This window comes from Scomber japonicus, chromosome 12 (genome assembly GCF_027409825.1).
Source record: "Scomber japonicus isolate fScoJap1 chromosome 12, fScoJap1.pri, whole genome shotgun sequence".
NCBI lineage: Eukaryota > Metazoa > Chordata > Actinopteri > Scombriformes > Scombridae > Scomber > Scomber japonicus.
Genome location: NC_070589.1, coordinates 25,836,263 through 25,863,775, shown reverse-complemented (window position 1 = coordinate 25,863,775; position 27,513 = coordinate 25,836,263). Strand labels below are relative to the sequence as shown.

General features: G+C 40.9%; 1 protein-coding gene across 1 annotated transcript in view; it reads left to right on the top strand.

Annotated features, from left to right (window-relative positions):
- The first annotated feature begins 8,353 nt into the window (after window positions 1-8,353).
- svilb (supervillin b) overlaps window positions 8,354-27,513 on the top strand; it is a 42,637-nt gene continuing 23,477 nt past the window's right edge. The window contains exons 1-16 of the mRNA XM_053330772.1: window positions 8,354-8,414; window positions 10,688-10,736; window positions 11,946-12,037; window positions 12,142-12,199; window positions 12,299-12,447; window positions 13,159-14,002; window positions 16,145-16,228; window positions 18,367-19,698; window positions 20,117-20,287; window positions 20,481-20,518; window positions 20,712-20,773; window positions 21,015-21,151; window positions 21,438-21,527; window positions 23,174-23,459; window positions 24,597-24,662; window positions 25,764-26,514. Coding sequence (XP_053186747.1) covers window positions 8,354-8,414; window positions 10,688-10,736; window positions 11,946-12,037; window positions 12,142-12,199; window positions 12,299-12,447; window positions 13,159-14,002; window positions 16,145-16,228; window positions 18,367-19,698; window positions 20,117-20,287; window positions 20,481-20,518; window positions 20,712-20,773; window positions 21,015-21,151; window positions 21,438-21,527; window positions 23,174-23,459; window positions 24,597-24,662; window positions 25,764-26,514 — 4,270 coding nt within the window. The remainder of the gene's footprint in view (window positions 8,415-10,687; window positions 10,737-11,945; window positions 12,038-12,141; window positions 12,200-12,298; window positions 12,448-13,158; window positions 14,003-16,144; window positions 16,229-18,366; window positions 19,699-20,116; window positions 20,288-20,480; window positions 20,519-20,711; window positions 20,774-21,014; window positions 21,152-21,437; window positions 21,528-23,173; window positions 23,460-24,596; window positions 24,663-25,763; window positions 26,515-27,513) is intronic.

Below are 27,513 nucleotides of genomic sequence, written 5' to 3'. Positions count from 1 at the left end.
CCCTCTCTCTCTTCCTCTCTTTCTTCTATGCTCTGCTGTTCCTGGACTATTTTATTTGGCCCGGTGCAGAAGAGCAAGTGGGAAAGCACCACGCTATATTTGTCGGCTGCTGAGTGTGGACCTGCTTGATGGTGGATGACTCTGGATCCTCTGTTTGGGTGTACCTGCTCACACACCTGCACCTCCTGCCTCCTCAACATCCGCTCTGCTCTGAATAAGGAACTAGTGAGACCCTCTATTTGATGGTCTCATAGCCCCGAACTTTACCGTCAGGATAAATGGACTTCAGCAATTTGTGTGTCAAATTGGAGCCAAAACACTGTAAGTATCATTTATTATTTCCTTGTTTTATCATTGCATGAATTTATATATATCAGTTCACCCAAACAGTTACTTTGCTATGAATCTCAACCACGAACATTTGTGACATTGATGAGTTGCAAATTGTATATTTTCAGCTATATAACCGATCATTTCACCATTGTACTGTTTACAGTCATTTACTTTCATCCTACATTACCTTCCCCATGTCTAAATATAAAATCATCCAAAATAACTTAGTTTGTACAATGAAATCATCCTTAACTGGTTTAAATGTCAAAAGATTAACTCTTACTTGGCAGTATGTCCTGTCAATTTAAAAAAAAAAAAGATGGTTCATGGCTGATACATTTGTTTTCTGTCAGTTTGGTTGTTTTTTTTAAATCACATCGGTTCACAATCAGAGACAAAAACAGAATCATGTTGTGTATCATACCTACAAGAATTTGATTTGATCAAGTTGCTGCAAAACCTGCATAAACAGTCAAAGCAGAATAACACAGGATTGCAACACAGTAATATTTTCCACTACATCAATCAATCGGAATACCTTGTGGTTTCAAATGTTTGGCAAAATCTCTTTAAGGAATCTGAAAGTCATTCATTGTCAGTCATTAAAAGGTGAACTTTGGTGCCAAAACTAAAACTCTGCAGTGCTTGATCTGGGTTTAATTTTCTCCCTTGGACAACTCAATGTAGTTTCTCCACCAAGCCTCCCTCATGTGATTTGCACTGTCTCAAGTATCCACATGGGTATTAGCATTCCAAACTCCAGATTATGGCCGTATGGCGGTATGTGTGCGCAGCTGATCTATCGGCTATGTGTTGGGCTGGTGTGTTGTTCCAACGTTGGCCTGGCGTCATTTCTTCACAGTTTTGTTATTATAGCGTGTGTGACTTCGTATGGCAGTTGCTTAGTGCCCTGCACCTGCTGCAGCCGTCAAAATGAACCCGACAGGTTTACTGGCCCGGCCCCATGCTTGACCCTCTGCCACTGAACGCTACTCGTCTACATTCGGTATAGGAATACAGACTTGCACAGACCTCCAAATGTTACAGACATATATATATATCTTGTCACCAAGCTGTGATATTTGTATTCATTTGCTGGGCAGCAGAACAAAGAGCTTTTATACTGTAGTTCTCATAGTCATGAAAACAAATCATTACAAACTGGAAGTTATTTCATGTTGAGATATATAGTTAATGTTTTTTGGGTGTTTGCAGTATGAGAGCACTAGAAATGTTGGAGATGGTAGCAGAAAATTGTAGTAGGAAGAATATAATTTGTGTAACTAATAAGGCAACGTGGCCTGTTGATGTGTTCCTTAATAAGACTTCTACCATTACCAGCTACATTATTGTAAATGGCATTGGTTAAGACCAACCTAACCTAAATGTTGGTTAAAGTGTAACATCAAAAACACCACCCTTTTCTCTCTTCCATCCTCTCCTCGTTCTCCTCCTTGTTAAAAGACAAACCCTCAGAATGTTGTACACACTGTCATGCACCAATTATCCCTGCAGCTTGTATTCAGCACCATCTCTAATTGTCTCCACTGTCTACTGTTACCGTCAGAGAGCTGTCCACAGCCTCCTGCTGGCCTGTGAACATGCAGGCCTCTTTGTGAATGTATGACTGCTGTTTCAGTCACATGCACAGATCAATCACATGGAAACTGGATTATGGTCTTTACATAAAGTACATACTCCCAAATTGATCCTGTATTCTAAGTAGTTTATACTTACTTACGTATCATGTTATTTCCTTGTATAACAAATACTATTTCTGTTCTATTCCTGTGTACTTTTAGTCAAGTATATTCAGCTTGTAAATCTATAAATTACATACTTATATCCCCATTTGGAAAAAAGGTTGCTGCAGCAGAATTTAGCTGAGAAAAGATACTGTAAACCAAATATAATCATACTAAAATAATTTAACAAGAATTACTATGAACAACTGATTATAATTATTATATTAACATTTATATGTAATTTTATACATGTTGGAAAGACAATATTTGAACAAACTATGGATAAAAAGGTTTTTCAAGGTGATTCAACTATAGGTGTTGCCGCATTTATATAAAGTTGTTATGCACATATTCAATTGTCACAAAGTTTATTTAAATGGGTGTATTAGAATTAGGTGATTAAATTTGGAATATAACTACATATACAATGTAGATATACTGTACTACTAGCATGGATTGTAAATATGCTTTAGGTAAACGGTTTTTGTGTGTGTGTGTGTGTGTGGGGGGGGGGGGGGGTGTTTAAACCTTGTGATGTACAGTATTTGATGATCTACTTGATAGTTACCAAAAAGAAACAAGGATGATGCCACATACATATTCATACTGTAATTCGGACTTGGTGGCTTAGTGATTTCTGACTTGATTTGTCTTGGCCCGTTCACCATATTTTCATTAACGCTTGTACATCTGGATGTCTCAAGGAGTTCAGGCACATTCTGTTACATGAGTTATAATCAGAGCAATGACTTCTGTTACATATCATCTGTTCTTTCCCATCCTTATTTTCTGTGAACCATCTCGCCAAACTTAGCAAGCACAAATAACATTCTGTCCCAATGACTAACAGCATGTTGTATTAGACTGAAAAAAAATGATGCACCGCACAGGAGCTCATGAGTTGCCTTAAGTTGCCTCATAATGTTACATAATGGGAAGATGTTCCTGGATGATGTACCTTTAAGGAAGGACAGCCAAATTCCCAAGTAACAATCTCTGGCATCAAAACCCTAACCCTTTTTTCTCCTTCCTGCACTCTCTCCCTTTCCTTCTCTCTCTCGTCGTCTCTTTTCCTCCCTCTCGCTCTTGCTCTGTTCAAGAGTTGCTGAACTTCTTAAGTGTCTCTCCACAGCTCTGTGCTCATCGATATCCATATAAGAGCAGAGCAGGCAGATTTGTGTGCCGAGTGTCAGGCAGAGTTGATGCAAGGCAGCAGAGAGGAACGCAGATCTGGATCTCAGGAGGGAATGCCAGAGTAAATGTTTAAGGAAGGAGGCAGGATGAAGGTTCTAGCTCTGCTGCCTCAGGCTCTAACATGTCCTGAGTGTGTATGTGACAGCAAGTTTAAGTTTACTTATGCATGCGTGAGCATTTACATTAGTGCATACATGTCTGTATCTCAGTGTAGATTAGTGCATTTAGTAGCAACCTAAACAGATAGTTTCTCCTAATAAAGGCAGGTCAGCATGGAGCAAAGTGTCTGCTGCTGCTTAATGTGTAAAGAAGCCTCTTGAGTTTAATATGTTCATTGTAAAATAATAACCACTGCTATTTTGAGCATCAGGTATCTGCTAACAGTTGCCCGGGAAACACATACAACATGAGTTACTAATGAAAAACTAAATGAAAAAATGATTTCCCCCCATATCGAAGCAATCATGATTATTTTTCTTTAACAAATATCCTCTAACAGTGGCTGGTTAAATACATGTAAGTATATTAGGTTTTCAAATGTTTCGCTGTACCTAGGACGGTCACTGCCTGGCAGTTGATTACTTATTTTGTGTTTTGAAACCATGGCTTTAGCTTAGGAGTCTGAAACAGAAGTCTGGGCTCAACTCCAGCCAATCATTATGTACATTATACAAAGCATGAAGCTCAGTAAAGCTCAGGCTGTAGAAAGACTGGAACAAAGGATCATATGGTATTGGTTCCTATAGGAATAATTCCATCCTTATCCTGAACCCTTTGTACACCAGTGTGCTGGTGAGCTCCTCAGCTTAGAGTTTGATTAACTGAGAGATGCTTTGATGTTGAGTCACATGGGGACTTGTTGAGATACTTTGCCTCATGGTGTTTACATGGTGTCCTGGGTGTTCAGTTTTATTAGAGCGTTTGACTGGTTTGTACATCCTGTGTTGCATGATGATATTGCAGAACTGAGTTGAGAGATTTAAACCCCAGATGTCACCGATCTTAGATTCATAATATTCATGAGAGTCAAGCAGTAACCTTTGTTTTGTAGCCGTCATCAGGCATCTTGTCTAGTTTAGAAAATGATCTGACCTCAGTCCATACAAGCCAGTATTTAAATATGAGTGTATAATTATAGATATTCTGCACAACTTGAAATATTTGGAGAAAGTTGCAGATTGTGTGAGACACAACAGGGTTTTTAAGAACATCTCATCTGCAAAATGAGAGAGCTACTTTGTCTCTTAAGTTGAATAATAAAGGGGTTGTGCAAAGCCAGATCTTAAGTCTGTGTACTGGTCATGATGCGTGTCACAAGTTCCCATTGCTGTCATCATCTGATAGCCCCCCTCAAAATGTTACTTCACTGTGGTTCATTTCTAGGAAAAAGTGACGTGTGACCTGTTTTTAAATGGTTGATTTGTATGCAAACCGGCGATACACAGAAGCAGAAGACGTATCATGTTTGCTTGTCTGGGAACTCGCATGATGGTTGGCACTGGAAGGAGAGAGAAACAGCGAGAGAAAAAAAAAGAATGAAATTGGAGAGGTGAGGAGGCAAATCGAGGAATAAGAGGGAGTTGATAGGAATGAGGAGGAGGGGTCAGATGGAAGCACGAGACGGATGACAAGGATGACAAATCTGGGGAATGAAAACGAGAAGGAGTGAGAAAGAAAACAAGCGAGCAGGCGTGGAGATGGTCCCCTGGTAAACACGGCCGGCTGCCTGACAGGGTGACCTCTCCCCGAGGCAGCCACTCACAACACATGTTGCCTTATTAGGGGCGTCTACAGGGAGCTGAGGCAGACTGGAAGATGGGAGGGGTGGGGGGGGGGGGGGAGTGTGTGAACATGGTGAGAAAAAGCATCAGACAGAGGAGGAGAGTTAGTGTGCAAGTGAGTAAGACTGAGAGAGAGAGAGAGAGAGAGAGAGAGAGAGAGTCCAAAAGTGTTGTGACAAGAGTAAATGAGCAGGAGGGATTATTTTCCAGTCGTCTCTTTAAACAGTGCAGATAGTATTTTATTTAAGGAGTTGAGTCCTCTCATCTGTGCAGTGTGACACAGATCTTACATTATTAATACACATCATATTAAAGGAGCAGCATGTAGAATTTAGCGGCATTTGGCGATGACGTTACAGGTTGCATTAAACTGAATCAAAGTCATGTGATGCAAATTTTTTTTTGTTCCAACTTTGATCACTTTCCCTAGGTTATTAATATAATTAATATATAAAAATGCTGTTGCCATGACGATGAAAGTTGCATAAACCATGTTTCAAGTGATCATTTTAACCCGGACTATGATCCTTTTTGTGCCGTAACGTGACTACACCTTAAAGACATACTATCTATACAAAAGTAATCCCTCTCAATCATCACTTATGACCCACTAGATGTGTGTACGTTGTTCGAGATGCTTCTGGACATCAACGTTTGGGTATGTAGCCCCCAGGTTTTGAGGTTGGCCCTCGTAGCGTAGAGACCAGGATACATAGCTGTTCTCTGCATCTCTCCTCTGCTCCGCTCTGCTTTCTGTCTCTGTGTCACGGATGTATAAAGAACTACAGGTTTTTTAGTGTCTGCTTAACTTGAGGGCAGCGCTGAGCAACACACACACAGAGCAGACAGAATGAAACTCTGCATTCACACAAAGTACAGCAATTCAGCACCTACTGCAGGGTTGGGTGGAGGTAACCACCATCAAACAATCAGACAATTATTAAAATGTATGTATCTGATTCACAGATTGATCTCTTCATTCACTCACTTGACCCCCGCTGCTCTCCCTCTCTTTCTCTCTCTCTTTTTATGCTCTGTTTACAAACACCAACCAACAAATCCTTCATAGTACAGTATACCATCAACCACAGAGCTGTCACACCATAAAACATAATTATTTTTAAACAGTGACTTGAAACAGTTTTGGAAAGCAGCATATTACGTTCCTATCAGTCATTATGGAGTTCATTACTATGCCTGCTATAGATGGTGTAAATGTAACTATATAGGTCGCTTTTTTTAACCTATACTGTTGATTAATTATGAGGATATGTTGTTTATAAATGGTAATGAGGTTCTTGTTTTTTTGATTGTGACCCAGGATCCTCCTTTTATTTAGATTTGGGTGTAGGAGCCAATTACTGATGTGTGTAAAGGACAGGTGCTGCAGCCTAGTGGTGTGACTGATGGGAAAGCTTACAGTCTTTACACTTTGCACAGCTTGCATAATCTTTAGTTAACACAATTAGTTTAGCTCATCACAATAGTGTAAGTACTTTTAGTTTTCTTTATGCAACTGAGTCAATAAACTAAAAAAGATATATTTTTAAATGGATCCAATGGTCAGTACATTGGGTATGAGGATATGCATTCATATCAGTTTTCCCCTGTTGCTTTAACTTTTTATTCAGGTAATTAACAATAAATAAGCTACTTTATTTTGTCTTTGTGATTCAAGCACTACCTTTCAAGTACTTACATTTTTTGGCAGCATGGAGTCAGAGTTGGCAGCCTCTATTATACTTACTTTTGTAAACAGTTGAACAATTCAGAGGCGTGGATTAAATACCAGACACAAGAGAAAACACTACCCAACTCTAGAGTTTAAGCATTTTAAGAAGCGTTTTTTTGTCCATTGCTTCCTAAAACTGAGCAGCAGTGGAGTTTTTTAAGCAGTTAGGTATCTCAGTTTGTGATGTGATGATTGACCATGTTAATACAACACAATCAGAGCACTCAGTACAGCAACAGAATCAATAAACTACCTTTCAGATCACTGATTTTTATCACCTTTATAGTATTTTTAAATAAGATCACATATAATAGAAACAAAAACGGTTTAAAGGAAGAATTGTAAAACTACCCTCTTAGACTAAAATCCCAGTACAGGACATTTACTTAAACTTATCCTCTTGTCCGACTCAGATACTTATCTCGCTCTCCCTGAGGTGATGATTAAGACAAATGGGTTTATCATTTCTTAAATGGGCCCACTCTGTCGGATTATGTACATATGTGCTCCTGAGATTGTTTAAACTTGTGGCACATAGAGCTTTACATTACATGCATGAGTTACAAAGTGAGAGAGGATAGAAAGAGGCAGTGAGACAGTAGGTATTAGATGCAAAATGAGAATGAAATAAATAACAAGCCAATTAGGAAGAGTCGTTTTAATAAGAATGTTAACAATATTAAAAAACCTAAGGCATTGCTTTCAATATGATCAGAAATCCTTGTTAGTGCTGTTTAAAGAGTAAAGATTGCAGTAAGACAGGAATTTATGAATACCACTCTGCTGCAATGAATGTGTCAGCTTAATAAAGCCTTTCTCGCTGGCTGAACTGGCATCGAGACAAGACTGTCAGTAAAATCTGTACAACCGTAATGTATCATAATCTGAGCGGCACAGTGAGTTTTATGCTCCATGCTGCATTTAATAAAAGGAAAAGGAAATATTTCACAGCCAAACTTTCTGACAGCTGGATAATAATGATTAATACTAATGCGATTTCTGGCTTCAGTTTTCGGAAGTTTGATGGCGTCGGGCCATCTTTGCTCACGCATAGCTACCAGGATACCATCTGACTTTCAGTAGCCCCGGGACCCCATACCACCCCCTGCAAGCCCTGCTGGCACTCTCCTCCAATCCTGTTCCAGAGTTTTTATCATCAAGGCTAATTTCTGCCTGTAATCTGATTAGGGCTCTGAGCTGCTTTAGCACCCTGCTGTGCTGTCTCTCTCTCTTTCTCTCAGCTCCTTTGCACACACACATACACACACACACACACACACACACACACACACACACACACTAACACACATACTGTATCACGGCCAGTCTGTGTAGGCTGAAGCTTCCTGTGTAGCTGTGGAAATCACTCTGCTGTGGCTGCGTGCTTGTTCGTGTGTGTGTGTGTGTCTTGTGTCTGTGTGTGTATGGTCGTGTCACCACCTCCATCCCTGCCTGTCCGCTTGCTGATAGCAGCCTTCGCCTCCACCGCTGCCTCTCTGCTGTCCAACATCGCTGTGAACGGAGGGCAGTCTAGCAGTTGGGGCATCCTTCTGTTCATCCACCTAAACATGTTTCGAAACCCATGGATCTCTAGTTACCATGTGAACCATGTGGAGCACTGTCGCCAAGGTAAGGCCTGTAGTAGGGGAAGGCTGGGTCTAAGGATGGCTAAAAGGCGGCTTTCTTAACCCACCCGATAACTCTATAGATTGGGGAACTGGCTAATACAATTAAGTTCCTTCATGAGCTAAATGACAGCATTTGTTAGTGGCACAGTGGGCAGGGGGTTATGTCAGCATTAGGCTGTTCCCTTTTTGTACCCCTGTTTGCTTTGTTGGACCAGTTAAAACACAGATTCATGGATATAGTAAATGATGTAATGAGCCGGTCAAGATGGTTTAAATGTGTTTCTATTGGTATGGGTAGGAATTCTTAGCATACAGCCTATTTCAAATGAATGGAGTGTGTGGTTAAGCCTTTTTACCACACTAACTTGATGCTGCATATTCAACAGGTGTATGCTGCTGTGTGACATCTCTTATCATATTTCCTGCTTCTTCCTCTCTGATGCTCTACCTTGTCAATACACTGTACATGAAATGGCCTTTACAGACTTCATAAGATGTACCGTTGGGGCTGTTCATGTTCCACCAGCAACCTTTACCATACAGATTGTAAGATTGTAAGTGAGGGCCCAGTTCACTCAGGGAGTCTATTTTGCACCTCTGAATATTTATAGAAAATCCCTCTCCTCACCACGCTCACTTTGGGATCGTCAGCAGCCTAAGCTGCTCTCTGGCACTGCCAGTCTTGAGCCTAGCGCTGCTTGTTTTGTTGACAACCTGTAGGTGTTTCTAAGGAAAGCTTCAGTGCGAGTGTTTTTTTCCTAAACAGATAGACAGATGGATGTACACACACATTCACAAAGGAGCTCACACGCTTTGAAAATGATGGATTTGGAGTATGATAACAGAGCACTGAAGGTGTCCTGTTCATCTCTTCATGGGATCAATGCTTTACATATAGAGAAAAACGTGATGGAGAACAGCATTCATACAGCAGTAGAAATAAAATAAAAACCTCCATCCCAGATTTCTGGTTTTACTTGTGCTGTCTTGGGTCGTAAAACTTTTGAGTCCTTGAATTTCACATCTCTTCACAAGACACTGCGACAACTGCGTTAATATTAGGCCTCCACCACCACTACCACCATCTTTCCCTCGCCCATACTTTGCTGTCCTGCCAAAAGTCCCCTGTCCTTTCTGAATTGCCCCACACAGTCTTTGGTAGCCAAAATAAGCTGGAGGTGTTCTGAAGGCATCTGGAGCAGTAACACGATCCGTCTCCTATACTGGGATACAACTTTACAACAGGCTGCTGTTGCTGTGATACGAGAGCAAGAGAGTCAGCTACAAACTGGGAACTGGGTGTGAACTTTTTTTTGAGCAGTGACTCATTGAAATTTACCGTCAAACCTAAATGGCACTTTGCTTTTTACTCTGAGAGGGTAAAAAATAACTTTTCATAATTAAGAAATATGTGATTCTATTTTAAAACATCATACAATTGAATTTACTTGAAAACTGGCAGTCTTGAAAGGTAATTTGTCATTTAATTGATTGTATTATTGCACATATACCAGCTGAATGCTCTGGTTGTGTTGTATGGATAAGAGCAGGTGTGTGTTGCTTTGATAATGTGGTTTTCTAGGGACTAGGGATTTCATAAAAGATGTATTATTGAAGAGAGAGTTTTTCTTCTTTGTCAAACCCTTTCTGTTGTCAGGACACTTCAAAAAGCATCATGCAGTATTAAAGGGGTATACACTTTTTTTATATATTGCTAGCCTGAGTGGGAAATTCAGGCATTCAGACTGAAAACAGTTCTTACATAAAAAAAAACAACTAAAAACTGGTTTCAGGTATTAATGAGACAATTAAATACAATCTAGGAAGTTTGAGTAGTCCTCCACAATTATGAAGGCTCCTCAGACGCCAAAAGACAAGTTGATAATACTATTAAACACGATTTTACCACAAAAAAAAATCTTCCATCTTGTCAATTTGTGAGAAAAATGGCAGAAACAAGCAGCTCATGTTACAAAGTAGTATAACAGTAAAGTGTGCTATGGATGACGTCATGTTGTGTTGCATCAAAAACCATCTACAGAAGCAAAGATTGATTTTGTTTTTTTTGTTGCACGTTTTATGGAAAACTGGAAATTGTAATTCTTATCTTTACGGCTTCATTATAATCAGATGTGTCATTAATCTGTGGATAAAGTAAATTGAGAAGAATCCTCTCAATGTCAGTGCACAGATATCCAATATTCAATTGACAGTTAGATTTTGTTTTGTTTTTGACCAAGTCTTCTTTTTTCTTCTCAGGATTTGGATCTAAAGGTCCCTCCAAACTTTGCAGCTCAACCTCGTTGCCAACTGACGCCTTAAGGTGAGGAGGGGGGGGGGGGGGGGGCTTTTTGGTTACAGTCACCACACATGTAGACATGAGTCAAATAACAGAGTTGAAAAAAGTCTAATGTTTTAGTACATTTTTATTTTTTAATTTTTTTTTACCTTAACTCATATCAGAGTCACACATTTAGTTTTATTTGAACCTTTTCCCAGAGTGTTTATTCTTTTCATTTTGCTTTGTCATCAAGATGGGGATATTTAAGGATATAGATTTACTGAAGTTATTTAGCTCATCAATGCACAGTAAGCATTAAAAGCTGTCTGGAACAGCTTATCCTAAGACACTTTTTGTTCACATAGCATTAGAGCCATAATACCTCCTCCAGGAGTACTTTGCACCCAGACACCTTTTGCATGATTTTACAGTATTCCCTCTGGTTGTTTAACATTCAAGCTCTGGCATAACAAGTACAAACCATCATGCCTACAGAAAATGTGAGATATACAGTAATATATGAATGTAACTAAGCAACAGTTTTCAATAAGCTTTAAACATACAATTTAGCTGCATTATGAGCATTCCCATTTTTTTGAAAAGAAGTGAAAAGAAGTTTAAAATAGCTGCTTTGAAAAATTAGGATGTTTATCAAGGGACATTGATTAAAACTCAAGCTGATCAGGCCACAAATTCAGTTTAGTATATTAATATTGGGATTAAATTACACTAAATTGAGAACTTTAGCTTTTAGATCTTGATACATGCACATCATTTATTCATAGAGAAGAAGAGAGGCTCGGTTTAAACAATAAATTAAATAGTTTGTGACACTTTCAGACAAATAAAAACAGCTGAGTTTAGATACCTGTGCTCTTTAGGCCTGTGGATTCTGCCAGGTAAACACATCAAGACAACAACTTGCTTGTGTATTTCCCCTTGGAGGAGAATCAAGACTTGATAACCTAGTTCTTAAGCTGGATCCTGGATGAAAGTCACACTAGCTCAGTTTCACCTTTACCTGTTGTCACCTCTTTAAGTCATTTAAGGCAGAGTTGTGGTGAAGGCTTCATTTGCCACACATTTTTGTTCTCTCATTGCCACTAATTTATCACATTAAATAAAATCCTCATCTGATTAATCATCATCTGCTGTATATTTGTTTAGGGATAAAAGAAAACAGTTCAAATGCACAATTTCCTAATAAGCTTCAATTTGAGAACAGGTTTGTAACTTTGCCTTTCTGTTTAGTTTTCAGAGTGACTTCTCCTTTGTTAACAAGACTGCCTTGGTCAAGAGTGCTTCAGATACAGATGCCAAACTTCTGGCCACCCTCCCCAAAGGTGTGCACTGGTTTTATGCACTTTACAATAACTCAGAATACAACGAATACATACGTTTACTGTTTATATGACATTACATCTTAAACCTCTGTTCAAACTTTCAGTTTCAGAGTTGAGGAAACACTTTGAGGCACCTATTTCAACAGATTTAGGAATGAACAGGTAACTGTATTATAATTTAGTCCCATCTCAGTATGTTTAGAAACATTAGTTAATCTTACCAGCCGCTAACCTTTAAAATCTGCCTTTTGTCTCTCATAGGAAAGAGAGGATAGCCCGGCGCCTAGAGGGGATTGAAAGTGACGCTCCACCTGCCCTGTTGCCTGGTGGTTTGGTAGCAAACAGAATGCTGGAGGAGGATCCACCGCGGTACACCCGCGCCTCAGACCCCTGTGAGCCTTGTGTGATGGGTAAGCATGGCACGCTGCACAGTGAGACCGTTTGATGCTGCCTTTAGTAGACTTGGACAAACACTCCTGAAATGTGGCTCGTTATTTGAAAAAGAACCATTAACTTGTGTTTGTCATTTCTAAACTAAATGTTTTATTACGTAAAATTGTTGTCAGCTTATTTACAATTACCTCAACATGCTTTTGAGTAAAATATGTTGTTATACTGGGCAGCTATACTGTCGATGTGATTAATGTAACTGTCATCAAAGACTTGTTGCATGATGTTGGATTTTAAAAATAAGGGAGCTCACTGTTTAAGAAGATTGATATGAAAATCCTAGAATATGTTTTGTCAAAGTGCATTTAAATAATGTCACATTTGCATCATGTGGTATAAGAGGTATTGAGTGGAAAAATGTGTGAGCACTCATGTCATCTCAAGATGGTTATGTGAATGCAGAATTGATCACGAGTCTTAAAAAAACAGTGCATGCCCAATACAGTATACATTCAATTATCTTTTAATTACCTTCAACAAATCAAATATATCTGAGCTTTCAGTAAATTTAAAGTTTTCTACTCATTAAAATGAATTGAATGTTATAACAGTAATGAAAGGAAGTAAAAATCACTGTAACTCCAACATGACAGGAATGTGGCTTAATTCATGTTTGTTGACGAATGCTGGTAACAAGTAATAGATCATGGTGTTTCTGCTGTTTACTACAGTGAGGCGCTACAGTCAGGATGAGCTGGAGGCACCCCAGAAGCAGGTCTCAACTCCGGAGAGATCACCACAGGTCAAAGGAGGTGTTGGCGGCGGCCGTCAAGAGCCAAAGTTAGTGTACGTTGAGCCGGTGTCGTTATCCACTTCTTCTACACCCACATCTGGCCCTACAGACACCAGCAGCCTCAGTTCCAAGGCCGAACGTATCGCCCGCTACAAAGCCGAGCGCCGTCGCCAACTGTCAGAGCGATACGGTATCCTCTTGGACCAGGAGGCAGACATTGATTACACACCTCGCTACCGTTCCCGCCGTGATCATGACACCTCTGATCGTCACACTACAACCAGGCGAGACAGACAGGAAGTGGGAGAGCCAGGGCAGGAGTCCAGAGTGCCATACCGCTCTGGGGTGGGCAAGGTTTACATGAGGACTCACCCAGATTCTGCACCTGTTGCCACACCAAGCCCCGCCCACACAAACCAAGACCCTCCCTCCTCACAAGAGAGACAGAGTAGATTCTCGGAGCGGGAGAGAGCGATGAACATGGAGAACTACCGACGTGGTGGAGCTCAAGAGCGCCCAGTATCTTCTCGAACCAGAACCCATGAGCAACATCCGCCCCAACAGCAACATCCACCCCAACAGCAACAGCAACAACATCCCCATCACCACCACTACCAAGATGCCGCCCACCAGGAGGCAAGCACCGCCTCCACCAGCATTGCAGCGGTGCCCAGCTCTCCTCGCACCGCCCGCCGGGCCTCCCTGCCCTCCACGCGCTATGGCATCTCACCTGGGGATTTATTCATAGAGCAGCAGGCCCAGAGCATCCTCAACAGGCAGGGGTAAGTTAACTAAGAACGGACTACAACATTCATGAGAGACATAGTCAGGTCATAAGGTCATCACAACTTTTTTTTTCATGTGATAGTGGGCCAGTATGTGACAAAGTGCTTTACAAAAAAAAACATAGCAGATTAGGCTTGGATGGTATCTATTTTTTCAAATGAGTAAAATGCTTTCTTTCTACTATATAAAAACAGTTTATCTTAAGTGCAAGTCTGGTGTAATATAGGACACTGGCTGCTGTAGCTCATAGCCTGGTCACAATACACTAATTAAAATGAATTATGAAAATTAAAAATGTTACCTTTTCCTAGAGGTTACATACACATGTATTATCTGAGTAGTAACCTTATGAACAGACTGGTGGCACATAATAATAATTAATAAAACACTAAACAACTGATAGTTTCGCTGCATCGTGATTATGAATGAAATTATGTCAGAAACGTTCACTATGATTGGATCGGGGTAAGCCAATCAGAATAGAGCAAGAAGAGGCATGATTTCGCTATACCAGCACCCACCTGACCCCTTATTAAAAAAAAGCCAATATATATGTCCAAACCTGAGAAACAAACTGCCAGCTGGACAAAAAAAATTTTTATGAATATGATCAAAAAACTTAAGGTAGAAAACAATGAACACTGTACCACTGCTGAACAGATGCCAGGAACAAAGTCACTGAAGGCCACAAAATGAATATCAGCTCAAACAAAGAAAAATGTGGTGACTTTAATTCACCACAAACATGACTGGAATAAAGTTTCAGCCAAGTTAGAAACTTTGAGTCACTTCTTTGAGTCACTTCTGCAGTCTTTGATTCCTACGGAGTCAATGAGTGGAAACATGGACAGCGCCAGTCTGCGTAGACTAGGTATTAGATAATCATATCTTCTGGATTTGTAAATACAGCAGTATTTTACCGTAATACCGTGATACCGCCCAAGCCTAAAGAGATCAAATGAAAGGATACTAAAAACATGGGTCTGAATACTAGGGTTGTGTTGATGAAGACTTATGATACAGACGATAAAGCTTAAAATAATACAACATAAAACTTGTCCTTTTGATTTTGAGTATTATTTCTGGTCAACTATCTGACACATGTCAAATGTCTTACATGACACTAGAATCAAAAATAGACATAGCCTACTCTTAGTTCTTTTAGTTTGTTTTGAACTTTTAATAGTCTACAAACACTGCCCCATAAATGTGGTATGTGAAAGGCCTGTCCCATCATGTCGGTCTCACCACATTATTAACTGGATTTACTGTATGCACCTGTAGATATAATAATTTACTTTTGAATTGCAAAATAGTCTAAATCAAGTTTCTCTCTGTACTGTACATGAAGAGTCTAATGTTTTGTTACAGTGTATTTTAAAACTACATTTAGTCCCAGACAACCTGGATTTCCTGCTGATTTTCACACAAGTCCACTGGCTGCTAGTAACTTGCTACACAGGCCAAAGATATTTCATCAGTACAGTATGCAGTGCCGTTTGCGCTCTCCACTGGCTGTTTATATCACCATAACCTGCTGCTTATATCACCATGATACTGTTTAGATCTTTCTAGAGTGTGAGTCCAGCCCGGTCACGCTTGCCCTGCTCCAGTTTCACATAGAAAGGTGCTCTGGGGAGCTCATCAGGGAAAGGTTGTAGGGCAAGAAGGAAGACTGCAAGGTTTGTTTTTTGGAGGGGATATGATTTCCCCACTTGCCCTGAGATGTAACCCTGATTTAACTGCAGCTTGGTTCATTAGTAAAGCACTTATGTCATTTTCTATTATAAATTTGAATGTGCTACCAGAAAAGGAATGAAAATTGTAACACTTGTGAAGTTAATTAAGAAGAATATGACTTGATGACACTGGAGCTGAGACAAGCGTAAGCCATGCTGTAATTAAGTCTATAAATAGTACTATCCATATTTATGAAGTGACATCAGCAAGGAACTGAACAATTGAAAATATCCATGACAAACTTCAACAACATGTCCAATGTGTGCAGAACAGCCCATTTTAACCCTAACCCACCTGAAAGTTGTTATGTAATTATGGCGGATCAGTGCAATCAACTTTACACATTGATCATTAAACAAATGATAAGAAGTTTGACCTGTCACTACATCGTTCTGTAGCCTTGCCGCCCTGTCACAGAGCGACTGGTCTCTCAACACAGGCTCAGAGAGTGACACTCAGACAGAAGTCAGCTTGCCATCAAGGTACTGTCCACGTGAGATGCCGTCAGAAGACCTTACAAAACCCTGTAGTCCACCGTGGGAATGTGAATGTGTGTTTTGAGCTGGTAATTCCCCAAAAAACTGGGCTAAAAATGTCTTATTTCTTGCACTCATATCTTTTACAGGGTTCCGTTTAAATGACAGGAGTTAGACATGTCTTAATGTTATAGGTATTAGCAAGTTGTAAATAGTCGAAAACTGGTAGACAACCTGTAACAATACCTTTGGGAACCCCCCCCCACAAAGCAATGTAATAAGATAATAAGCCAGCCAGCACTTAAAAAACATATCCCCGGTGGACAGGCAGCTAACTCGTTCCAGTAGATACACATTATAACTGTCACATAATGTGTTTCACTCAGTAATACTTCCCTGATTAACTGGTGCCATAGTACCCCCCTTTAACAAGTGTTTCATGTACCTCAGAGGATTTTGATTTTGCAACTGACAAACTTTAATTTTTAACTTACAACTCAACATCGATTCATCAAACTATATATCTGATGTTCACTTTTCTAACACTTTTTCAAACAAGACATTTTCTTGTTTAATTCTAATTCAAAATCTAATTAAACTCTGCAAATGAAATACCTTGTCCCTAAATGACCTTGCCGTAAAATCACACAGCGCAGTTGCAGTAAGCAGAGGTAATTGATACTCTTCTGTCACCCGTAATCTTTTATAAACATGCCCATAACTTTGTAAAACTCACAGGTTTTTTCATTGGTACAATACCATCCAATTAACCTTCATTCTTCTTACCGTGTGTCTGTGTGTGGCCTGGGTTTCATGAGAGGTTGAGTGGTGTTAGTGAACCAGGGTTGATGGGGTGACAACATTAGTCAGCTCCAGGCTTGACCCAGTCGGTCAAACACCCACTGACTCAGCACTTGTCAGCTGAGGCTGCGCTCACATCACCCCTCCTCCGATTCTGGCCTGTTGATCCCTATGAAATTATATCTGACTCTTGTACCCTGTTGGTGACTTTGACAATGATGTTGGATGTTTTTAATCTGGTTTAAACTTGGTTTGTTTGGGGTTTTTTTTTCCTAAAATGATATTAGAAAGACAAGTTTTCCTAGAAACACATTAAAGTTTTAGGTCCTTGGATATACATGAATTTCTGGACTAGACGGTGGCCCAGATACATGATATCACTGGCTTGCTGATAGCCTGTGAATGGCTGAATGCCCATTGCCAGACTTTGAGCTGCATGGACAGGTGGAATTCATAGAGGCATGGCTAGTTTGATCAGATAAACCTTTCCAGAGAAGAGTTAGTAAAGCTTCACTGGTTTCATTGGTACACATTAAAACAGCAGCTTCTGTTCAATTTATATAGCTCCATTTACAAAAAAAATAAGTTGTTTTTCCAAAGAAAGGAACAACAACACACTCACACTGTTTAGGTCTAATGTGTCTCAACAGCGGTTAATGTGGGACACTTATTAGCTACTGGATGTATACCACTAGCAATAACTGCCAATGTGGCCTTACCAGCTGCTTAAGCTAGCCTGTATTAGTGTGTACTCATGTAGCACGAGCACTGTTTAAGTCCTTCATGCCATGTCAGATAAGGCAGAGGCCCATCAATTATGTATGGCTTAGTGGTCTACAATGAGATTAGTCCAACCTTTGGCTACCAAGGGGTCAGAAGGTTACAGATGAAAATAGTTTGGCTTACTTTTTTGGCATAGAGACATTAGAGACACAGAGAGTTGATTGAACTAAGACTCAAATTTAAACCTGGGGCAAGCTGCTGTTTGACCTTGTTGCCATTCTAGTGCAGGATTTGGGAACTCATGCTGGTCCCGTGGTAGTCTCATGAGATAAATGATTATCTTCTTTCACAATATATGTCTGGAGCACATTTAATTGATATTGGAATCAAATATTAGTTAGAATTTGATTATGTTTGTGCTAAATTACAATCAGTCAAATACTAATATAGCGGACTATTATTTAGATACACCACTCTACTTCAGCTATTATATTGGATAGTTACTTTGTGACAGGTGTATTTCATTATTTACCAGTCTCTTTGTCTTTCTGTGGAGACTATCATAGGTCTTTAATGGAAGTGGAATCTCAGTGTCCCTTATCCATTCCTTTCCCCCCAAGAATCCGAGTAAGGGAACGATTGTCCAGGGACGAAACTGTCCAGAGGCCCACTGAGTGGAGTCCAGACAGGCACCACGGTAACAGACAACCTGCTCGGAGGAACACGACACAGTTCATGCCACAACGCTCAGAGTCCACCCAGCAAAGAACTGTTCCTCAGTCTCAGCACAGTACAGGCCACCAACCTGTCCATGGCCAAACAGCCTACCATCCCTCTGCCCATGAGTACCAACACTCTGGTCCTGCTGTGGAACATGAGCCCTATTTGGCCATGCCTGCCCCAGTTACCACTGCAAAACTACCTGGACCTCCCGAAGTACAACCTCGAAGGAAAGTAAGTGCTGACCAAATCTATGCAGCACACAGGGAAGCAAGATTGGAGGCCAGACAAGCCCTGAAAGGAGAAGCCCATACAGAGGGCCTGCTGAAGAGCAGGAAAGCTGTGTTGCCCTCAGAGATCCGTCGAAGGGAAAGAAGTGTGGACGATCCTCATAGAGGCCAGCATGAAGACATGGATTGGCAGAATTACAGCCCACAACGGAGAAGGAGGAGTCGAGGTGAGGAAGACTGGGACAGGGAGAGGCCGAGAGAGAGAGGGAGGGAGAGAAATATTGAGAGGACCAGAGAAAGGGGAAGAGAGCATCTTTCTGGCCATGACAGCCAAGAGGAGAGAGCATTTCGATCACATCAACCTTCCCATTCGTCTGTACACCAGCAGCCTAGGCAGCAGCAAGCTTCAGAGCCTGTGTACCATCAAGAGCCTCAAATGCAGCTGCAAGAACCAGAGAACAGAAATAGACGTCATGGTGCTCAAATTCAACAGCAAGATCATCAAAGGCACCATCAATTCGACCACTTTAGACAACCCCAAGAGCCACAAGGACAACTGCAGTCTCAAAGACACCATGAGCATGAACTTCAAAGACAAGAACCTCATAGTCAGTTGCAAGACCACAGGAGAAAACAAGAATCCCAACAAAACGAAGAATTTGAGCCTCATAGGCAGCATCAGCAGGATCTGTCAAGGCGACAGAGGTCTGACTCAGCCATCTACCTTCAGAAAGGCTCCTCTTTGCCTCAGGCCAAACAGAGAACCATGGAGATGAGCGGAGGGCCCAAACCCAAGACACGAACCCGCTCCATGTCAGATATAGGTATAAGCCAGCATTCTGCCATGTATCGTATGGAGAGAGCAGCTGCTAACAGAGAGGCATCCAGGATCGTCCCTCCATCAGTGCTGGCTAACGGAGATGTGGGCACGCTAGACACCAGGGTGTCTGTAGCACAGCTGCGACACTCGTATCTGGAGAATGCCAACCGGAAGCCTGAGTTGTAGGTCCACTGGCATGGGCTCTATGTTGCATTGCTAATTACAATATAACTCTGCATTAGTATGCTGTTGCACATAAGAAATAATAAAAAAAATAGGAAAACACTACAATACAGTATCTTCCAGTGGCATGAATGGTGTCCAAGTGTATTGCTGTCACATAAATTTAAGTTTTGGTAGTTATTTGATGCTGCATGTTAAGATTGGCTAATGGCTTCTCACTGTTGGGTTGCTTTGCAGTTAGGTTTTGCTCAGCGTGTGTGGCAATATCAATCTATGAGTAGTGTTTTTCTAACTTGAGTGCAGTTTCCAGTGAACTTTTACTAAAACTACGTAAAAACCGACCATCGTTAATAGTTCTCTCACTTGTATTCTCCCTTATTGTTGTCTTCGTCAATCTTTCCAAATCGGCTCCAAAAGTGAGACTACTAAAGTAGAACTGTCAGCAATGGAGGTAGATCCGGCTAGTCCAGCGGATCGGGACAGGGGTGCTCGGAGGCCGCGACGCTACATCCAACCAGGAGAGAGTCGCATGTCGGAGAGGTTTAGGACGCAGCCCATCACCTCCGCAGAGCGTTTGGAGTCTGATAGGTACAGGAAGGGCTTTCCGTGGAAGTCTGGAGGAGCTCTTGAGAGTCATTTTATTGACAATATACTGCAATGGATGGCAGAGCATGATGGTTACAACATTCGGCATTCAGATCATGATAGTATCCTGTAGTTCCCCCTATCAAAAAATGCAGTTTAAATCTTGATGCTTGATATATATTTATGTTTCCTTCAGGTCCCGTCTAAGTCCATCACAACTACAGGATCCTGAGGGTAAATACATAATTTTCACTGCTAAAAACATTAGTATTAGTTATGTTGTTTTTTGTTTTCATGCTATGAGAGAATAGAAAAACAAATAACTCATCATTCTTGTCATTGAAGGCATATTGGTGCATTTTTCTTTTAGAATTTTACATATAGTTGATGTTATGTAACATCATTTTTCCTACATATTTCTCACTAGATGAAGAAAAACTGGACGACAGAGCTAAGATGAGTGTGGCTGCCAAGAGGTCTCTCTTCAGGGTACACTTCATATTTTATGGACATTTCAGTAATAAGAACAGATCGCTGATACCTTTTATGATAATATTGTAAATCTCATAACCAAAAGATTGAGTTGTGTATACATTTAGGATGGATGTGTAATAATATTTCGTATCTTCAAATTAACTGGCTATCCACAAATGTTCAAATGTATGGTTTTGTGTTTCTTAACATTTACATATCGAACAATATTCCTGATGTTTCCTACGTATCGTCCCAGGAGCTGGAGAGGGCATCAGAGGGAGGTGTTCCCAAACCACGCTCTCGAAACGCTGCCGTAGAGAGACGTTTGAGACGAGTTCAGGATCGGTCACACACACAACCCGTCACCAACAAAGAGGTGGTCAATGCTTCAAGGTAGGTCTTAGATATAGCTTGTATCACTTTATTTTGCATCAGATAGCATTGACATTTTCCCCCATCACTTTTCTTTATTTTGGTCTTGTTCTGTTCTTCTCTTCCTCTCTTTTTGTTTCCTTTTCCTCTTTAACTCCATTTTCATACACTTCTGTCAAAATCTCTCAAGTCTTTGTTTACTTCTCTCTTCTGTGGCAGTGTCTTGTTTTTTCCTCTACCTTTCATCAGCTGTATTTCATATATATGTCTTTTTTTCCATCTGTACCTAATTTTCTCCACTTATAAGTGACCCTGCAACATCATCACAGCCTGTGGGAATCCACACTACTGTACCTTGCATCACCAGCCCCACTGTAGTCAGTATGACTAATATCAGGTACAGCTGGACCGGTGTCTGGGTGCTTACTTGTTGTGTGTTTGCATCTGTATGTGGTGGCATATTTTGACACATAGAACGTCACTGTTGCATGATACCACGGAGGTTTCAGTGAATTTCATGATCAACGTTTGATTGAAGGATTAGATCGTTCTCCGTGGGTTGAGAATTTTATGGAGATGGAGCTTAACTACATTTAATTACATTTTAATCTAGTATTGAAGCCATTTAAAGAATCAGAATTCTCTTCAGGTTTATTAAATTGCTCTATGCTAATAAAAATGTCACAGAGGGATTTTTTTCCCCACACATCACGGTATTTTACCACCTGGAACCAGATTAAACATTAAACTGCTATTAGAAGCCAATCATAGAAATGAAATTGCAATTAAGCTAAAAACAAATCAAACCTATGAATATGTACCCCAGCAACTTTTTACTCTCCATCTCCCTCTCCTGGTTGCAGTGGTGATCTGTCTAAACAGCTCATCTTACCTTGTTATTTCTGCCTCCTCATGTGCTGCTTCTTAGCTGTGTGCACCTTATAGGGAAAGGTAGCTGCTGTTTATACAGTAACTCATTAAGTGCTTTCCATGTCCAGTTTCCAAGCATTCTTTCTTGCACCCTCTCTCTCTCACGTTCATATCATGAAAGTCAGTGAGAAAATAGGTTACATCTCTTATGAAAAGGTCAGAGGTTGAACCAGTTAAAACCCTTTGCATGTCAGGGCTCACATGTCATGCAGTTTGTTTACCAACCTTGGTTTAACTTAGCACACTGCTGGGAGATTGCCGTAAAACCTGGAGTCATCTGAGTGTATTATATGATTATCTTCCATATGTGCACTCATCTACTTAAGTCTCTGTTTTTGTACTTACTTTTTGTACGGTTATTATAGTTACTTGCACATTTATGCATGTTCAGTTCTTTGATATTTTAGGTAGGAATACATTAGATTTGGCCACCTTAAAGCTAGAGTGTTGAACTTTTGCCTCCCCCTTCTGGCTGTTAGAGTAATTACAAAAACACTGCTGACACATGCTGAGATTAGCAAATCAGTCGCTTTGCTCATAGGGACAGAGGATAATCCCCCAAGTGTGATTGTTAAAACTGGGTGGAAATAATTCTGGAGATTAAAAAAACTGCATTGCACAATCAATCCAAAGACTTCACATTTAGAATTTAACATTTATATGTATGTTTAAAAGTTACACACTGCAGGTTTAAACTAATGAACTTAATCAAAGCTAATATAATGTCTTGGAAGTGTTGTTTGAATAGACAGGTTATAATTTTGGGATTTGATACTAATCTTCTTACTTTTTTTTCTTGAAGATTGTCATTAATCAAGTCTGAACTAAAAGACAGCAAGATTTGGTGTTTCATATAAAGATACCTATATTTAATTTTAGATAAGTACTTACATTTTAGGTACGTCACATTTTAAATGAATTCAGGATGCAGGTATTTTGATGACGAATATTTTGATAATTGGACAAAAATGTTATTACTAGTAAAATTTATATTTTCACTGCTCATTTTTTGTTGGGTTTGTAATCATTGTAATCATTTAGTTGAGCTTTCGTTTTAATAGTAGACTGTCACCCATCACTCACCCATTGACAGCCCTCCTGTCCCTCCCTCAGCGTCCAGGCCTCCTCCCAGCCAGAATCAGCAGGCCAGGAGCAAGACACCCAGGAGCAGCAGAAACCAACTCAAGCTCCTAGTGCTGGGAAAGAGGAAGATGGCCTTGTGATTGACCCGGATGAGCCTGACTTATCCTCCCTGAGTTTGGCTGAGAAGATGGCTCTCTTTAACCGCCTCGCCCACACTACCGGCAAGCCTGCTGAGGGGACCCGAGGGGACACCCGCCAGCGCAGGGCCAACGCTCGTTTCCAGACTCAGCCCATCACCCAGGGAGAAGTGGACCAGGTATGGATGTTTTAGTTCATGTAGTGTTTTTATTAGAAAACTGTGCTACTCTAAATTAAGTTGCATTATCATGAATAAAAATGTGAGCTAGAAATGTGAAGGAAATTATGATAAGATAAAGATCAGTGTTAACTTTTATTCTACTATTATCATAATTATTATTTCTGAGCAAATTTATGAAGTTCTGTAAAATGGAAGAAACAAAAACAACAGTCTGCTCTTAAAAAAAAAGAAACACTAACATCAGCATTAGAAGAAATAGATGAATTTGTGGCCAGTTTTCTTATTTCAAAATCACTATTAACCTTGGTGGTATTTATCCTAAATGCCTCAAGAAAATCAAGAAGATGAAGATTTAATGTGAGGATAAATTAACAGGCCAAATATTAGGGAGGTGTACAGTTGCAATACAATTATGATAGCAATCCAACAGTAGTGTAAGCAGAGATTTGTGTCATCCTTCAGTTAGAGAAGCAAAGTAGACAAATGTTATTACATCTAAGCTTTACTTGACTGATCTTCTCCAACAGGCCTGCAGCTACAGACAATTCACTTCCAGGTCACTTACGCTCATTGCAGCGAGCGTTTTGCAGCACACCAATTTTCTTTTTGTGCTTTGTCGATTCTGTGCAGCTGAATGACTCTCAAGACAACACAGAATTCAGAGGTCGCAGAGTTTATTCTGCATATGCTTTTTAACAGAGTGGCCTCTAGATGTCACAAATCACCAACAATTCATATACAGTAAGGGACGTCAGAGATACTGTATATGCAGCTGTTTACCATAGTGATGCTTCAATCATACATACAGGAACAGTTTGACTCAAGGAATATATATTTTACTGTGGATCTCATTTTGACACATTGATCAGGGGGTTTCCCATTTACTTTTCCTAAACATCCCCTGATGCATCACTTTATACAGAATATTGTCCTGAATTGCATTTCCAGCCTATATTTCCATATTTATGTCACACAAATACACCTTACTGCATAAATACTAGTGCAGCACAAAAGAAGAATAAAAATTCCTGCTGCCAAAAACAAGAAAGCCAGCGTCAGGTGCTACGTAAGATGTTGACTTCACCTCCACAATGTTCTCAGCAGTGAGTCATAGTATCACTGGTGTCCACACAGGAAGCTGAGCTGCCAGTAACTTCTACAGTGCGTAACAACGTCTTAGAGCCCAATCAGGAGGAACATGTAAGATCCTGCTGCCTGTACGGAGCTTCTGATTGGTTGCATTGGTTGAACTCAGCATTAATTGATCTGAATTGTCTCAGTGGTGACCAGTTGTGTCTTGGCAGTTGCCACGTAGCATAATGTTGTCAATAAATGCAAACTAGTGTGTATTTTTAAACATGACCTTGCGTAAGTGGGGCGTTGTCTTAAAGGATGGATTGACACATTTTTAAGTCTGTCTCAAAACAACAGTCAGGTGTCCAAATTCATATTTAAAATATTTTTTTCTTGCCATAATCATCCCCCCTGTTCACATTGACCATTACAAGAAGAATATGCACTTACAGTGTAAGTGATGCATATGTGACTGTTGTTTTTTAGACAGACTTGAAAAATTGCGAATCTACCCTTTAAAATTTAGGGTGCCTTTTTTTGTTTTCTGTGGCTCCTGTTTTGTTGGATTTCAGCTGCTTCTGCTACATGCTTGTTCAGTGCATGACAAGCATGGGCTATCTGAGCAAAACTGGTGCATGCTAGTTTATTCAGGCCTCCTCCTGGCTTCTCTAGGAATAAAATATGTGGATGCATCTGGCCTTGATATTCACACTGCACAGGAATTTTTGAGGGTCGATAAAGACCTTGATTTACAACTAAAATCAATTCACCCTTGTCTTGTGTGGAGTTTAAGCATCATGAAGATGATTCTGTATGTCAGTCCCTTTGGTTGATTCATCAAATTAGAAAAAAACTGACACAGTTTGACATGATGCAGTTTGGCTGGAGATGTTGTTAGAATAACTGAATGACAATGCTTTATACATGTACACACATTATAAAAAATCTGTATTTTAGTGTTTTGTGAAAGACAGAGCTGCTATAAAGCTGCAGCTTGAGCAAACCTGAATTGCAGTTGCTCAGTTCCCTTAACCTCATCCATCCATGTCTGTCCTATTTTGCATTCTTTTGAACATAATTTATCATCACCTCACCTTATTCTATCATCAATCGATCTGTTTATTATCATCTTTTACCAAAATATATCTTTTCATCCAATCCCGTTGTCTTTACTGTAGTATTTCTGTCCTGTCTGACTTTCTGATATGATACCTGCTCTTCCTACAGCTGAAAAATGGAGGCGAGATCAAACTGGAGCCCCTTTCAGCCTCTTTGGTCCGCTCTGTGGCAGCCGTCACCTCCCAAGCCTCCGTCACCTCAGTAACCATGACACCAGGCAGCGGTGGCATCAGCGATGATGGCAGTCTCCGTCCAGGGAAATCCACTGCCATGCCCTACATCCCTGCCCAACAACAGGCTGTCAGCACCACAAGCAGCCACCAGGAGAGGGCGCTGAGGTATTTCTCCATGACCCAAAGTGGGGACCCAGGCCACCCCGAGCCTGAGATCGACTCCTCCCCTCTCCTCCCTGAGAGCCGAGAGAGAGTGGGGGCTCCTCTTGCTCCCACCTCCTCTACTAGTCACAGGCGACAGAGAGAGACAGAGGAGGAGGGCTGGAGAAACCGGCAAGAGGAGGCTGTTAGGGGGAGACAGCTGGGAGGAGCCAGAGAACAGAACCAAGAAAGCAGCATTAAGGGAAAGCCACACTCCCCGGAAAGGGACCGGGACGACGGGCAGCTGCAGCAGCATCCCCAGCCTCAGCACTCTGCCAAGCCCTCTTTGTGGAGGGACGAGTCAGAGCCTGTGCCCAGCAGGAGAGCCACAGACGGAGACTCCCAAGAGAATAAGGAGAGAGCAGAGGGAGGAGGAAGAGGAAGAAGAGAATATCTGAGAGAGACTGCTATAGCTCACAGCTCCTCTGCACAGGAGCTGCACCTCACTGAGAGGAGCACCGGCTGGAGTCAATCAGGCATCTCAGGTAGGAGGCTTGTCTGATGAGCAGAACAGAAAGGAGCTGGAGAGGGATGGGGGGAAAGAATAATCAAAAAAATGTCAATGGCAACGCTTAGAGGGAAGGATGGAGGAAGATAAATTGAAAAAGAGTGGACAAAAAGAAAATAGAGATTGGGGGGCGACAGAAAGAGAGAGGAAGCAATGTATAGGGAAGGGTCTGTTCTCATTATCCTCATTGTCTTATGCAGCATGCTCCCACGCATGATTGCTTTCTGCCGGCAGCACACACTCTTGTCCCAGCTGGGGGTATTTGATTTGGCTGATAGAGAGAAAGAGAGAGAGTGTCGAAGAGAGAGAGAGAGAGAGAGAGAGAGTGAAAGAGAGAGAGACGTCTGAGGGGGCATCTAATTAGCATATTTTTCCATGCATTTGCCTCGTGGCTCTCTTTGTCTACAAAAGAGGAAGCGCTTCCCTGACATGTTGGTTGTCAGTTAACAGACACCCAATATTTTTTTATATTGAACTGTGTGTGTTCACTGTCATAGCCTATAAAGGGGCTGTGGTCCCCCTTGCACCATATTGTGCCTGTGGGCTAGCAGTGCACATACAACAGTATAATGGGTCTGACCTGTTTCTATGTGCAAGTGCTGAATGTGTTGAGGGGTGGTCTTTTCCCATGCATGCACACAAACAGTGCACGGTAGAGATGAAAGAACTCAGTGAGTGTGCAACAATCAGCCGGCACTTACATGAAACAGGTAGAGGACAGGAAGGACACAATGGAAGCCTTGTCTGCAGGCTGTAATCTTATTTAGTTCTGCATGGATAGATCTTCACTAAGGTATACTCTGTTATACTAAAAACGTGATGAAGCTACATTATTAACACCAACACCTTACCCTGACCTGAATTAAAGACAAAAAGATGTCATGATTTTACTTGTGGGAACCAGATTTTGGTCCCTACAATGTGCACACACCTCATGCAGCACACACAGCAGGCTTTGTATCAAACTAATTAGGTT